The 15,556-nt window shown below is 43.3% G+C and overlaps 1 protein-coding gene across 2 annotated transcripts in view; it reads right to left on the bottom strand.

Moving 5' to 3' along the window:
* LOC124775043 (acyl-CoA Delta-9 desaturase-like) overlaps window positions 1-15,556 on the bottom strand; it is a 646,525-nt gene that overhangs the window by 65,735 nt on the left and 565,234 nt on the right. For both annotated transcript variants that reach the window (XM_047249823.1, XM_047249824.1), the window contains exon 3: window positions 499-629. In XM_047249823.1, the coding sequence (XP_047105779.1) occupies window positions 499-629 (131 nt within the window). The remainder of the gene's footprint in view (window positions 1-498; window positions 630-15,556) is intronic.

The following is a 15,556-nucleotide window of genomic DNA, read 5'->3' as shown; positions in this document are numbered from 1 at the left end:
CCAAAGTTGATAATCCAAAGATAAACATGATGACAAGGCAAAGATAATCATCCCAACTTCTTAAGGTATCGATCCACAGCTTAATGTACAATGACGTCAATGACCAATTTTTCAAGTTGCAGCTTTGTCTTTCTTACACAATCATTGTGTAATTTCAAGGTCACTCCAATAATTTATCAAATTTAACTTTTCCCGTTTTGTAACTGACGACAATTTTATTCTGCAATCCAAATTCCTTTAAACTAAATTCTGGCATTCAGAATTTCGGAAAACTACAGTGAAACTTTAATTTATTACCACTTTTTATATTTCGATCGGTGTTGTACAGAGTAACAAACACTAGTGAGATGGCGATCATATTCTAACTATCTATATTCTTTTGGTAAGCATTGATCTTCGGATTCGAAGCCTTGTTTCCACTAACAACTGAGCATTACGTACACGGGTTACAATAAAGTGGAGGTACGCGATGAACAGCGGACTGCGCCTGCCACTTACCTGCCCGGCGATGGTGAAGAGGAAGACGAGCAGCAGCCGCAGCGGCCACTTAGCCTTGTAGGCGCGGTGCGACCACAGCCGGTGCGCCCCCGCCGTGATGCCCACACCGCTCGTCACCACCACCACCAGTGCTGCAACACCACACAGCTGCAGGAGGAGTCTTAGCAGTGCTGAGGGGCTGCCTCACGACTCATACTCTGCATAGCACTATACACTCTAGGTTCTAAGGCCGTTCAATAGCTACACTACTGGCTACTAAAATTGCTACACCAAGAACAAATGCAGATGATAAACCGGTATTCATTGGACAAATATATTATACTAGAACTGACATGTCATTACATTTTCACGCAATTTGGGTGCATAGATCCTGAGAAATCAGTACCCAGAACAACCACCTCTGGCCGTAATAACGGCGTTGAAACGCCTGGGCATTGAGTCGAACGGAGCTAGGATGGCGTGTATAGATACAGCTGCCCATGCAGCTTCAACACGATACAACAGTTCATCAAAAGTAGTGACTGGCGTATTGTGACGATCCAGTTGCTCGGCCACCATTGACCACACGTTTTCAATTGGTGAGAGCACTGGAGAACCTGCTGGCCAGGGCAGCAGTCGAACATTTTCTTTATCCAGAAAGGCCCGTACAGGACCTGCAACATGCAGTCGTGCATTATCCTGCTGAAATGTAGCGTTTCGCAGAGATCGAATGAAGGGTAGAGCCATGGGTTGTAACACATCTGAAATGTAACGTCCACTGTTCAAAGCACCGTCAGTGCGAACAAGAGGTGACCGAGATGTGTAACCAATGGCACCCCATACCATCACGCCGGGTCATACGCCAGTATGGCGATGACGAATACACGCTTCCAATGTGCGTTCACAGCGATGTCGCCAAACACGGATGCGACCATCATGATGCTGTAAACAGAACCTGGATTCATCCGAAAAAATGAAGTGTTGCCATTCGTGTACCCACGTTCGTCGTTGAGTACACCATCGCAGGCGCTCCTGTCTGTGATGCAGCGTCAAGGGTAACTGCAGCCATGGTCTCCGAGCTGATAGTCCATGCTGCTGCACACGGCGTCGAACTGTTATTGCAGATGGTCGTTGTCTTGCAAATGTCCCCAACTGTTGACTCAGGGATCGAGACGTGGCTGCACGATCTGTTACAGCCATGCGGATAAGATGCCCGTCATCTCGACTGCTAGTGATACGAGGCCGTTGGGATCCAGCACGGCGTTCCGTATTACCCTCCTGAACCCACCGATTCCATATTCTGCTAACAGAATCTCGACTAATGCGAGTAGCAATGTCGCGGTACGGTAAACCGCAATCGCGATAGGCTACAATCTACCTTTATCAAAGTCGGAAACGTGATGGTACGCATTTCTCCTCCTTACACGAGGCATCACAACAACGTTTCACCAGGCAACGCCGGTCAACTGCTGTTTGTGTATGAGAAATCGGTTCCAAACTTTCCTCATGTGAGTACGTTGTAGGTGTTGCCACCGGCGCCAACCTTGTGTGAATGCTCTGAAAAGCTAATCATTTGCATATCACAGCATCTTCTTCCTGTCGGTTAAATTTGGCGTCTGTAGTACGTCATCTTCGTGCTGTAGCAGTTTTAATGGCCAGTAGTGTATCTGTGTTCCATGTTGTGCTGAATAATTTAAATATTGATGGAAAGAGGAGAAATTTTAGTAACTCGGAAGAAATCGCAAACGTTGTTCCACAAAATTCAACTTTGGGTCACTTCTTATTGCTTATACATGTGAATGGCTTTCCACGTAATATGCATCAAGCAGAACTGGTACTTTTTGCAGACTATATTAGCATTATAATACATCCCAGTCTAGAGAAAGCAACAGGAGAGATTCTTATATATGGTTCCCAAAGAATTAATAACTGATTCGCTGAAAATGGTCTTTGCCTACATTATGAGAGAACGCGCTATATTCAGTTCTGTTCAATAAATAGTCACACCAACAGTTGATGCAGCGCATGAACAGAACTGTGTAAACAGGGGAGATTGCTCCAAATTCTTGGGCGTACAAATTGATGAAAGCTTAAACCGGAAGAAGCAGCATTTTACCGAGCTGCTCAAACAATTAAATGCAGCTAATTTTGCTCCTAGTATAATTGCTGGTCATGGAAACAAACGAACGAATTTCTTCACATATTTATCATATTTACACTCAGTAATGTCTTATGGAATAATATTCTGGGTTACTCATCACTTGGAAAAAAAAGTACAGATTGCGCAGAAGTGAGCAATAAGAATAAGGTGTGGTATCCAACCACTGTTCTCATGTAGGTTCCTTTCAAGCATTTAGGCATTTTAACTGCACCGTCAGGATACATATATTCGCTAATGAAATTTGCGATAAATAAGTCATCAGAATTTGAGAATAATAGAAAGTCCCTACGTACAACAGTTGACGAAAAAATAATCTTTATTACCAATTATTGACTCGAAAGCAGTTCAATCTGTAGCAACAAAAATTTTGATTATTTGTCCAACAGCTTAAAAATGTCTGACAGGTAGCGATGTATTTTTGAAATCTAATCTAAAATGTTTTATATTTAAAAACTGGTTGCCTGTAAAAACAAAAATAAAAACTCTGATTTTTAATTGCATGAGTAGGACTACAAAATAATATGTTCACTGAACTTAACACTAATGAGCTATGCATGTCCTATAAACTGACTCGCTCCACATCATTTCGATAAAAGAATCGTTCAAATGATCTATGGAACATAAAATTAACTAACTGACAGATATCGTTGCTAACGTAAGTTGGTGTTGCCATACTGTGCTGCCATTTGTCCCTAATGACCTCGTCGCCGAAGGGCTGTTAAAATGTTGTCGCCCTTTATCTTTTTTTCATACTTTCAGTGCGAAACAGCTTGAACCAATGAACTAGGACTTCCGGAAAAACAACCTCTGATAAGATTTCAAAGTGTCTAGGTTTGCACCCTGGTTAACGTAGTCATCATAGTTAAAGAGAAACGACAGCGTTAATTTTCCTGCCAAGTCAGAAATTCGAAAGTCATCTACTTCGCTGAGAGAAGCCTGAAAGATAAAGGCTCTGGAATTTTTAATAAATTTCCAAGTAGAACGAGTAATGGTATCAGATCTACAGCCTGTTTGTTACAGATGAAAAGGAGAAGTTGTGCCAAAACAGTAAAGAGAACTGTTAGATTTAGTCTCAATATTTTAATAAATATCCCAGCTGTGATTAACCAGAATTGCTACTTAGCTTAAGCCAGCGACCTCAGAAGCTAATAAAATAGCTGGCGCCATCTAAAACTGAAATCAAACAAATCATTGCCAGCCCACAAAATAGTAAAGCAGCTGGAAAGGACCCGGTAATGGCGAAACTCCCGAAGACGACAATCTGAAGTACGCTGACATGCCTATTTTCAGTAACAATTTCGTGTCAGAAGTTAAAATGATCCAGTCGCCTGAAGGAAGTAGGTGAGAGAGTATGTCTATAAAATTCCTTCGACAAAGTAAAATGACACACCTCAATGAAAGATCTAAAAGAGGGATCACCGAATACTGGAGGTTCGAACGGGCCAAAAAATTCAAATACTTACTGTTACATAAAGTGACAAAGGACAATGGACTAACAGGAAGCGATTGGCTTTAGGATTTTAAAATTAGACATGGTCTATCTACGAACAAAATAATTTCACGACGAGAAATGTTGGAATTAAAATATTATAATATGTGCATCAAACCAGAAGGATTGTTTCAATAGGACACCGTAACTATGAATACCAAGGGCCAGTCAGCCAGCTGATAAAAAGAGGAAGGAAGATATTGTTAAAAAGTTTAGGCAACAGATTGGTTGATGGATATGAGTTATTTAAGATCTAATGAAAATTTGTAGCGGAACGCCAGAAAGGGAAGACAGCTCTTCTGTGGATACATATACAGAATCGACAAGGACTGGATTTTTTGACCTCAAAAGATAATTTCTAAAATACACAGAAATTTACTATCAATTAGTAACCTTGAAAATATAGTTGACAATTAGGGATACGTTGAGACAGAACGTACAAACTTACCGAGAATATAGACTGAAACAAGAACCCAGAAGAGGCAAAGGACCTCTCAGCTGACGAGAGAAAGAAGGCCTTTAGCCAGAGGCTCATAAAATAATGGTATGATCTCAAAGTTGGTGGGAGAACCAGGTAAGTTTTCTCATGTCGCGTGCCACACGTTTATGAAACGTATTAAAATAAATTATTTTACTGTCCATCTTTGCTGTGTTTTGATGCTAGTTATTTAATTCTCACGATCAGCTGATTGCGCCGATGCACCGTTTTCAAGTGCTTACTGGCGTCCTCCAAAATTTACTGATGTGAGTGCGTGGAGTCTGTTCTTTTGGATATTTAATTGATTAGCCTCGATGGGCAATGGATCCACCATATTCAGTGCGGATACACAATTACGTCTGAGCCCGCATCTCGTGGTCGTGCGGTAGCGTTCTCGCTTCCCACGCCCGGGTTCCCGATTTCGATTCCCGGCGGGGTCAGGGATTTTCTCTGCCTCGTGATGGCTGGGTGTTGTGTACTGTCCTTAGGTAGTTAGGTTTAAGTAGTTCTAAGTTCTAGGGGACTGATGACCATAGATGTTAAGTCCCATAGTGCTCAGAGCCATTTGAACAATTACGTCTGATCTCCTGCGGAAATCTCAAAGTAGCAAGAATGAAGGACATGGACTGAGGATAGAGGGCTCCAGGTGGGAATCTGGATCGCTCGACAGGAGAGAGGAGCGCCGACATAGTATGCGCATTTGCGATAAACACTGTGTCCGTCACACATTTTCACTCGTCGCTGCAGATGCCGCACAAAGTTCTGATGCAGCTGGTATCAATAATCCCTTTCCTTTCTCCCCCTCCTCCTTCGATTTACACGAAAATTTGCTGTCACCCTGTGTGGGTGTACACAATATAGTCTGTCATTTAAATATGTAACTGTCGGATTAGTACACTCGACTGAAACAACACTCCATACTCGTCAACGATTTGAATAACAATACTGCCATAGTGGCATACGTGCTAAACTATAAAACCTCATGATATATGGCTCAGAACATTGCTCTCCACGCGTTAACTTAATACTGACAGTGTAAATTAAATGACGGTGATCATAATAAAGCCGAGGTGGAAATGGAAATTTTTTGAAGAATTAGACTTAAACATGAGAATTATTTTGACTGTTGACTCGTAGTTTATACGCTGAGTGCCAATTTTTTGACATTAGCAGGATTAGTTATAGATGTACTACCTATTAGTGACATGAAAATTGATGCCATGCCGGGACTCGAACACAGATTTTCAGATTGTTGCTTCGGCTGCCCAGACCGACCAAACCTCCATACGTCACACTGTTTACATCCGATGCCAATTTCATGCTTCCTGGTCACAGTATCGCTACAAACGCAGCCGTTTGTGTTATGTTAACGGCAGCCTAGGCGTAAGATAGTAATTCCTAATCCGACAGCTGCGAGGTGCGAGATGATACAGAATGTTACAGGAAGTCCATTTCTCCTTCTCGAATGGCAGGCCCCTAAATCGCTCCAGGAAAATGCCGGGATGGTTCCTTTGAAAGGGCAAGGCCTATTTCCTCCACATCCTTGACAAAATCCGAGCTTGTGACCTCGATGTCGAATGAATTTTTATACGCCATCTTCCTTCGAATGGCAGCCACAGGTGTGAAGAGGTTATGATAAGCTTGGTGCAGAATATGGAGATTTTATCTTGTGGTAATCATAATCGACGGGATCCTTGACAGCAAATGTGCCTGTCCTCATGTTCGCATACATTCCAGCATCGGGCCACTGTTTTATTCGAATGCCCCACAAATCTGAATACTGCACAATTCGACCATCTGATCAAACAGAGGCCCACAGTAAGTTCGCACTCAAACTGTGTCAGGTGCCGATAATGCTGTCTCACATGAGTACGTGGCGCCTCCTTCTTCTCCACAGAGATCACTCAACATCTGACGCTGTTGACGACCCTTACACATCCTACCAGGCCGGGTAAAAACACTAAACACGTACAACACTAACGGACTCTGGTGGCCGTTTTGTCACAGGGAATTGCAGTTCTAATTTACATACCTGCCGATGATATTATTATGCGACCGTTTTTTTCAAAACTGTCACGTATCATAATCAGACTCCATTAAACTGAAAACCACATCTAATACACCGGGTGGTTATAATTAAACTTACCCTATTTAACACGTTATAACACGGAAACTAATTACCGTACAAGTACCAAACTTGGTAGCATTAATGTCAAGAGTATGGGGTGCATGGTTGCCATGCCGCACAGCGCCAACGTACAGTTCCAGCTATGCCCACCAGGTGCCATGATCAGTCATTGTGATTCATAGTCTCATACACACCTGACCAGTCGCAGTGCACTTGTTGACGTGTCAGCATGAGCTTGGACAAAAGGAGCAGGACATTGTTGGTGAAGCTCTATTACCAAAACAACAGTAATGCTGTAGCTGCACTTCGAGAATATCGCCGGCTGAGAGGATTACGGAAGAGTCCTCTTTCTCCACCTGCTGTGCGGAGCATTATGAAGAACTTCGAATCAACTGAAGAACTGGGCGTCACTCCGGAAAGAGGCCGAACACCGGTTGCACCACAGATGGTTGATGAAATCGCTGTTGTTATGGCAGACAACGCTGCACGCAATTCCCGATCGTCAGGCAGTGCGCGTGCTGCGTCACGACAGCTGAACATCCTGTGGTCCACTGTACAGAAGGTGCTTCGAACCATTCTCAAGTGGTATCCGTACAAGATCCATATCGTACAGCAGTTTGCACCACAGGAGGCGCAATGACTTATTGACTTCGCTCTCCATTTTTCGTTAGAGTTGATGTTGACGAGGTCTGGCCCTGGACCACCTATGGACAGACGAGGGTCATTTTTCTCTGACGTATGAGGTGAACACACAGAATTGCCGAGTGTGGGGATCTTCATCTCTAGTCACTGTGCATTTAGTTCCTCTGTGTGGTGAACGTGTCACTGTCTGGTGTGGCTTCACGGCTACGTTCATCATTGACCCATACTTTTTTGAACAGGTTGGCGCTCAAGGACCAAAGACGTACAGTGTGACTGGGCAGCGTTACTGCAATGTGCTTCGCAAGCTTGTCATACCCGCGAGAGAGACGCGTTGAACTCAACAGTTTTCATGCAGGATGTGGCTCCACGGCACATAGCTCGTGATGTTCACCTGCTTCTCCGAAACAGATTTGGAAATGATCGAATTATCGGCCGATCGTTTCCAAATGCATAACCGGCATGATCATCTGATCTCACTCCCGGTGATTTCTGGTTGTGGGGCTACCTGAAGGACAGAGTTTAGGGGAACATTCACACATGTGCTGATCTGAAGCGTAGAATATCAAGAGAGGTAGCCAACATACCTACGGACATGCTTCGTTCAGCTGTGCAGAATACAATCCTGTTCTTTCAGACTTTACTGCACACTGATGGGCGCTATACTGAGGTCCTTTTGTAGCAGTAATGGTACCGGTATGTACTGGTACGATGTACAGGAGCAGCACATTAGATGTGATTCAATTCAATTGATTCTGCATTATTTCTCTCTTCCATGACCTTAACATTAATGCTACCATGTTTGGTACTCGTGCGGTAATTAGTTTCCGTGTTACGACGTGTTAAATAGGGAAAGTTTAATTGTAACCACCCGGTAAATTAATTCCAACTAGAAATGAGAGTACAAATGGCTCTGAGCACTATGGGACTTATCTTCTGAGGTCATCAGTCCCCTAGAACTTAGAACTACTTAAACCTAACTAACCTAAGGACATCACACACATCCATGCCCGAGCCAGGATTCGAATCTGCGACCGCAGCGGTCGCGCGGTTCCAGACTGTAGCGCCTAGAACCGCTCGGCCACCCCGGCCGGCAAATGAGAGTACAAATAATGGCAAAGTTAACGTCAGTGATTGCCAGATCTAACTACTATGATTCCATATAATTTCTTATTCTGGAAATTTGTTTATATGTGTAGTTGGAATTCCTATTGAATACATGTTGAGCAGAAGCCAGTAGAACAGGGGAGAGCGGGCCAGTGTCTGGCCATCAGGGTGTCGCAGTCCTGTTCAAGGGAAGGGCACCGCCAGTAGGACAGAGGAAGGAGGAGCCAGGTAAAAGCACTTCGGCCGGTATATTGTGTGTGGGCTAAGCTCCACCGGGCAGTCGCCATGCGTGTTTGCATCCTAAATGATGGAAAGCAATTGTGTACTGTTTTTCACGTGGCCTACCCACCGGCGTCATGGAGACTTATGGCGAGCTAACAGTATTGTAATGCGCTGTCCCATGCAGGAAGCCCGAATTCTGGGATCGGCTAAGCGCAGGATGGAGTAAAGACAATATCTGTAAAGTGAAGTGAGAGGAGAGGCCATCTGGCTCTTTTGTGCTTAAGCCGCAACGTCGGTCTAGCGCCAATTTAACTGAATAGTTGTGTGCTGAAGAGGAGCAAGGGATAATATAAATAAATTCTGGAGTGGGAGAAAATAACGCGCTTGTGTGTAGCTGGTGAAAGTGTTATTTACCGAAACGCGAAATTGGGTAGATAGAGGGAGTCAGAGGTTGCTTTTTTTCTCAGCTCCATCACTAAAAACCATCATGATTGATTAGTAATATTAAAATTGAGTGTCGAGTGGAGATTGGTGCATTGATGGAATGGATCTGATTGGTCAGCACTCGTAATAATCGTTATCACTGGTGATCAATATCATGCCTAAGGCTGACACTCAAAATTCTGCTTCTTGCTGGGAGCGATCTATACAAGTACTTCAATCCGAGACTCACCAGCTTACATTTCATACTACAGAGAGACTTAGATTCCGTGGTCTGAGAGAGAGCAGTCTTTGGTGCAGGCCAGATGACTTAGAATTTTCCAGCCACCTGCAGCGCTCGCAAACCAAGTTATAGGATGTATGCGAATATTTCAGACGGAGAAGACTTTCACATGTTTATTAGCAATCACGAGCTCAACATGCACTCAATCTAGATAGTCGGTGCATGCACGATTCTTTCTGTAGTTCCCTCCTGCCTTATTTGTTGACAATCGGCAGCCCCTGGTGCGATTTCAGTTAACGTATTTGTTTCCTCAAATGTTGTGTTGACTTTAAGGTATCACGCCAGGCCGACCGTGGTGGCTACGCGGTTCTAGGCGCTGCAGTCCGGAACCGCGCGACTGCAACGGTCGCAGGTTCGAATCCTGCCTCGGGCATGGATGTGTGTGATGTCCTTAGGTTAGTTAGGTTTAAGTGGTTCTAAGTTCTAGGGGACTGATGACCTCAGATGTTAAGTCCCATAGTGCTCAGTGCCTTTTGAACCATATTCACGCCAGACTCATTACCCGATCTTTGCCATGATATTACTGTTTCAATTCCATTGTAATCTGTGCTAACTCATGAAGATTACAATTTTCTGTCTTTGCGCATTTGTGTTTAAGTTGAAGTCTACGCAGGCTTGTAACAAATATGGTTTTATAGTGACCATTGTTTCATTCGGTAGTTTGATGAACCCGCTTTTTTTCATCTTGTGAGTTACAGCACTCGTATTTCACGTATACAGGGCCAACAGTGTTTAATAAATTCAGTTCATTAATTATTTGTTGCGCGACACTTGTAATTTAATTAACATGGTCCCATGGGGAGTGATCTGCTTGTCGCTAAGGTCACCCAGTGTAAGTCTTTCTGACGTCTACAGGGGAATGTCGATGACTCAGCCGTAGCCTCCAGTGTGTTCGTGGACTAAGTTACAGCGAGATCCGACCATGTCTTCAGGGCAATTAACTTTTTTTTGCCAGTCAGTGTAAACATGACTGAAGCTGAGGAAGCGTTATTTTATAAATTTCGTAACACAGATATAGACCTAAACCAATCCATGCATCCTAGACACAGACAAGGTTAAAATTTTTAATCTATGTAAAAATAAGCAAAAGTAAAGTTCTGTACTGTCACTATTTAGTCACCTGAATGCCATGGAACAGAAGTGAAACGTCATGATGGCGTCACATTAAAGTACCTAGAAGCTCGGCCCAGTCTTACGCGATCTTCGACCACGCCCACTTTACCGAAAAAGGAAGAATGGGCCGCCATTTGACAGCACTAGGGCTCTGTCAAACAGCGGGCGCGGCGCAGCGCCGAGGCAATCCCGTAATGTGGCGAACGTGTCCGGCAGCTCTGGCTACTCTGCCGGCTAGGAGCTCCATCAGATAGCAGCACTTCCGGCTGCCCTCACGCGACATCCCACGCCAGCTTCCAGCAAAGTCAACGCGCGACCAGAATGACCTGACGCTGCCGGTGAATGTTTACTAAACAAATCAAAACATTTATAAGCTAATTACACTACTGGCCATTAAAATTGCTACACCAAGAAGAAATGCAGATGATAAACGGGAATTCATTGGACAAATATATTATACTAGAACTGACATGTGATTACATTTTCACGTAATAGATCCTGAGAAATCAGTACCCACAACAACCACCTCTAGCCGTGATAACGGCCTTGATACGCCTGGGCATTGAGTCAAACAGAGCTTGGATGGCGTGTACAGGTACAGCTGCCCATGCAGCTTCAACACGATACCACAGATCATCAAGAGTAGTGACTGGTGTATTGTGACGAGCCAGTTGCTCGGCTACCATTGATCAGACGTTTTCAATTGGTGAGAGATCTGGAGAATGTGCTGGCCAGGGCAGCAGTCCAACATTTTCAGTATCCAAAAAGGCCTGTACAGGACCTGCAACACGCGGTCGTGCATTATCCTACTGAAATGTAGGGTATCGCAGGGATCGAATGAAGGATAGAGCCATGGGTCGTAACACATCTGAAATGTAACGCCCACTGTTCAAAGTGCCGTCAATGCGAACAAGAGGTGACCGAGACGTGTAGCCAATGGCACCCCATACCATCCCACCGGGTGATACGCCAGTATGGCGATGACGAATACACGCTTCCAATGTGCGTTCACAGCGATATCGCCAAACACGGATGCGACCATCACGATGCTGTAAACAGAACCTGGATTCATCCGAAAAAATGACGTCTAGCCATTCGTGCACCCAGGTTCGTCGTTGAGTACACCATCGCAGGCGCTCCTGTCTGTGATGCAGCGTCAAGGGTAACCGCAGCATGGTTTCCGAGTTGATAGTCCATGCTGCTGCAAACGTCGTCGAACTGTTCTTGCAGACGGTTGTTGTCTTGCAAACGTCCCCATCTGTTGACTCAGGGATCGAGACGTGGCTGCACGAACCGTTACAGCCATGCGCATAAGATGCCCGTCATCTCGACTGCTAGTGATACGAGACCGTTGGGATCCAGCACGGCGTTCCGTATTACCCTCCTGAACCCACCGATTCCATATTCTGCTACCAGTCATTGGATCTCGACCAACGCGAGCAGCAATATCGCGATACGATAAACCGCGATCACGATAGGCTAGACCTGTATCAAAGTCGGAAACGTGATGGTACGCATTTCTCCTGCTTACACGAGGCATCACAACAACGTTTCACGAGGCAACGCCGGTCAACTGCTGGGCACGTTGTAGGTGTCGCCACCGGCGACAACCATGTGTGAATGCTCTGAAAAGCTATTCATTTGCATATCATAGCATCTTCTTCCTGTCGGTTTTATTTCGCGTCTGTAGCACGTTATCTTCATGTTGTAGCAATTTTAATGGCCAGTAGTGTATTTCGAAGTCGACTACCTCTTTCTTCGTTGTTAGTTGAGGCTGAAGTCAAAAGCTTCGTCACTCATTAGCTTTATAAATAAAAGGAAGGAGCGTCTGGTGAAAAACAATCTTAAATAACATTTAGCGTAAGACGGAAAAACCAATAATAATTAGTTTATAGCACCTAGTGCAGAAAAATGGTCATGCAACAAACATTTCGACACATTCATCTGTCAGTCAGTTTGAGTTTTTTCCACGACTTGTTCCGAGGGCTTACATCTCATCTTCAGTCAGATCAGTGGATTCATTTTAAGGATGTAGCCAGTTGTCTGTCTTATTCTTCATTTCGAAAAAAATCAAGGGGAAAAAACACAGAATGTTGATATAAATAACATTTGTTTCACTAAAAAGCCCAAAGACAAGAAACGAAAACAGTTCGAAGATAGTAGACGCGAGATCTCTTGCTGTATTTATTTCGTTTTTATGGGCTATTCACTGAAACAAAACACAACACACTCTGAGGTTATCAGTCCCCTAGAACTTAGAACTACTTAAACCTAACTAACCTAAGGACATCACACACATTCATGCCCGAGGCAAGATTCGAACCTACGACCGTAGCGGTCGCGCGGTTCCAGACTGTAGCACCTATAACCGCTCGGCCCCTCGCCGGCCGCGACTACTAGACGTTGTCTTGAATGCCAAGGGTTTTGTTTGTGATGTTCACATTGTACTGTTGTTGCTGCCGTTTGAATATTGCACCACCCGGAAGTTTGCATCACTTATCACGAAACTAGGATCTCCAAGGCAAGCGATACTTGGTGTTGACTGACGTCTAACTTAACCAGTAGGGAATTTATCAACTGTTCGATATGTTATGAACTGTATGATACCGATAAGATCGTAACACTGTATGTTGCTTTCCGTGTCTTGGGTTGCAAAATAAACCATTCATTTTATAATGGTGTGCGGTAACTATGAATATACTTTAATGATGTGAACGTTACTAACTGGATTTAACTGTTTGGATTTCAGAAATTTTGTGGTCAATAATACTAAACTAACAATGTATGAACCATTGTTTGCAGAGTACATTTTTATATGTTCTTACGTAAAAGAAGATATTAATTAGTGGAGCAAATGTTTTAATAGAAAAAACTGACTAAATAAAAGTCATGGAAATGTGGAGAAATATTGCGACAAAACCAATAGAGAATATTTATGTAAAACATCAAATTTATGACGTGAAGAAATTATAATTTGTAATGAAAAACGCATGTGATTTTTAGAATATTAGATGCAAATGAAACATTTAACAAATATGAGAAATGTTGTAACATAAGAACTAAACATCGTGAACACACTTCAAGGGTTATAACTAATTATCATGAAAGTTTGAAAAAAAAAGAATCATCGTAATCATTTTGTTGTATTTAGGTACACCGCTGAGGCCCCTGAGGGCTATAATTTTGAGGCTGATACTTGGAGAAGACTGTTTTTGTTTGTTGTGCGAACTTCTCCGATAAATAGTTATTAAAATAACTGTCAAGTTTTATCTGTTTAAATGACCTGGGCCTATTCATCCTGCAGCAAAGACGAGTATTTACAATACATTGGAGTTTTCAAAAATGGTTCAAATAGCTCTGGGCACTATGGGACTTAACTTCTGAGGTCATGAGTCCCCTAGAAAAACCTAAGTACCCTAAGGACATCACACACATCCATGCCCGAAGCAGGATTCGAACCTGCGACAACAGTTCTGTCTCCACCATTGGCATGTGACGCTGTGATACCCGTGTCAGTCCATGATAACACACCAGATGATCATTCTGAGATTATCCTTTTACTATTTTTACTGGATGATTTAGATGAAATCAAATGTTAAACGACGCATTATTAAACACCGAGATTTGTGCCAACAAGTGGTTGCCGAACACACGTCACAAACAAGTACAGACTTATGTTTGATGAAACTAAAATATTGCCCCTTGCATTGTCTTACTGGATTGCTGTGGTCAAGAAAGGCGATGAGATGGGACTAAACCACTTTAACCAGGACAGCCGCTAAACCCTTTTTGGTATATCGATGCGACTGCTAAATTATGCGAGGCTACAAAGGAGTACGCCCAGTTGTATACTTTCTAATGAGGTCGATTGCGCTGCTAATTACCCCTGACGCAGATCTCAAACCTATCAGTTACAGAAATAGCAACAAAAGAACAAGTACGCACATTTCTGACCCAGCAGATCAGCAGCATCAAGCATGGAAAGACAGTCAAATACCAGAATTTGTGTGGACCAACTATCATTCCGGCTTTAAGTACAATGGAACAGATGGCCAACTACAAAAAGACGCAATTAGGCGCGGAAGACACACACTGCGTTCTGAAAACCTAACAACAAGGAGTTCTCCCATGATAGGAATAATAAAATAAAAGAAAAACATGAGCTAAAGGCAATGCCGTTCATATCAACACAGCCATGGTATGCAACGTCCAGAAAATCAAGGAAAATAATAGCGACCAAAGTGAGAATGCGACTCAATCATGGACTTTTCGACGCCTACTCACATAAAATCAGTGTGATGACATGACAATTGTTGATGTAAATCACATCTTCTTTCAGTGCGAGTGCCGTGCGGGAACAGAGTCGAATTTTTGTAGGAGAGCTCTCGAGACCTGATCGCTCCCTGTCTCTTCGCACTGTGCCATTTCTTGGAGAAACATAATGGAGTGCACATGACGCCTTCGCCAGGTTCATAGCACCAGAAGACATAAAAAGATCTAGAGGGAAAGACAGACATTTAATTTTTTGAAAGGACCGAAGCACATAATTTAAATGAAAAAGGTTATCTGTTTATACCTAGTATAATTGTATTTCTGTAATAATTTCCATCAGACGCCTAATTACAGAATGAACACCAAAATATGATATTATGAAGATACTGAAATATAATTTTCCTGGACGAATGTAGAATTTCCCAGGGTACAGGTATTCTGTTGTTGTGTCACACTCATCATCTCGGCAGACAATGCTGAGTATGCCTCTCTTGCAAAGGTCGCGGTATTTTAACACTGCCACCGGAGAGCTTTTAATCAATTATTTTCCCGTGTTTGCAAACGCTTTTAAGACGTGCTTGCTTTAAGCGAGCATGCTAGAAGCCAATAATACACTGCCAGAAAAAAATAGTACACCTGGATTTTGATCCGCTGACGGCATATGCCACTTGGGGTATAGTAAATGTATTGATAGTGGTTTCAGAGTGTCCGCCCCTGGTAGCTGAGTGGTCAGCGCGACGGAATGT

This window comes from Schistocerca piceifrons, chromosome 2 (genome assembly GCF_021461385.2).
Source record: "Schistocerca piceifrons isolate TAMUIC-IGC-003096 chromosome 2, iqSchPice1.1, whole genome shotgun sequence".
Classification (NCBI taxonomy): domain Eukaryota; kingdom Metazoa; phylum Arthropoda; class Insecta; order Orthoptera; family Acrididae; genus Schistocerca; species Schistocerca piceifrons.
Note: the sequence above shows the minus strand (reverse complement) of the source record. Positions and strands in the feature narration are given on the sequence as shown.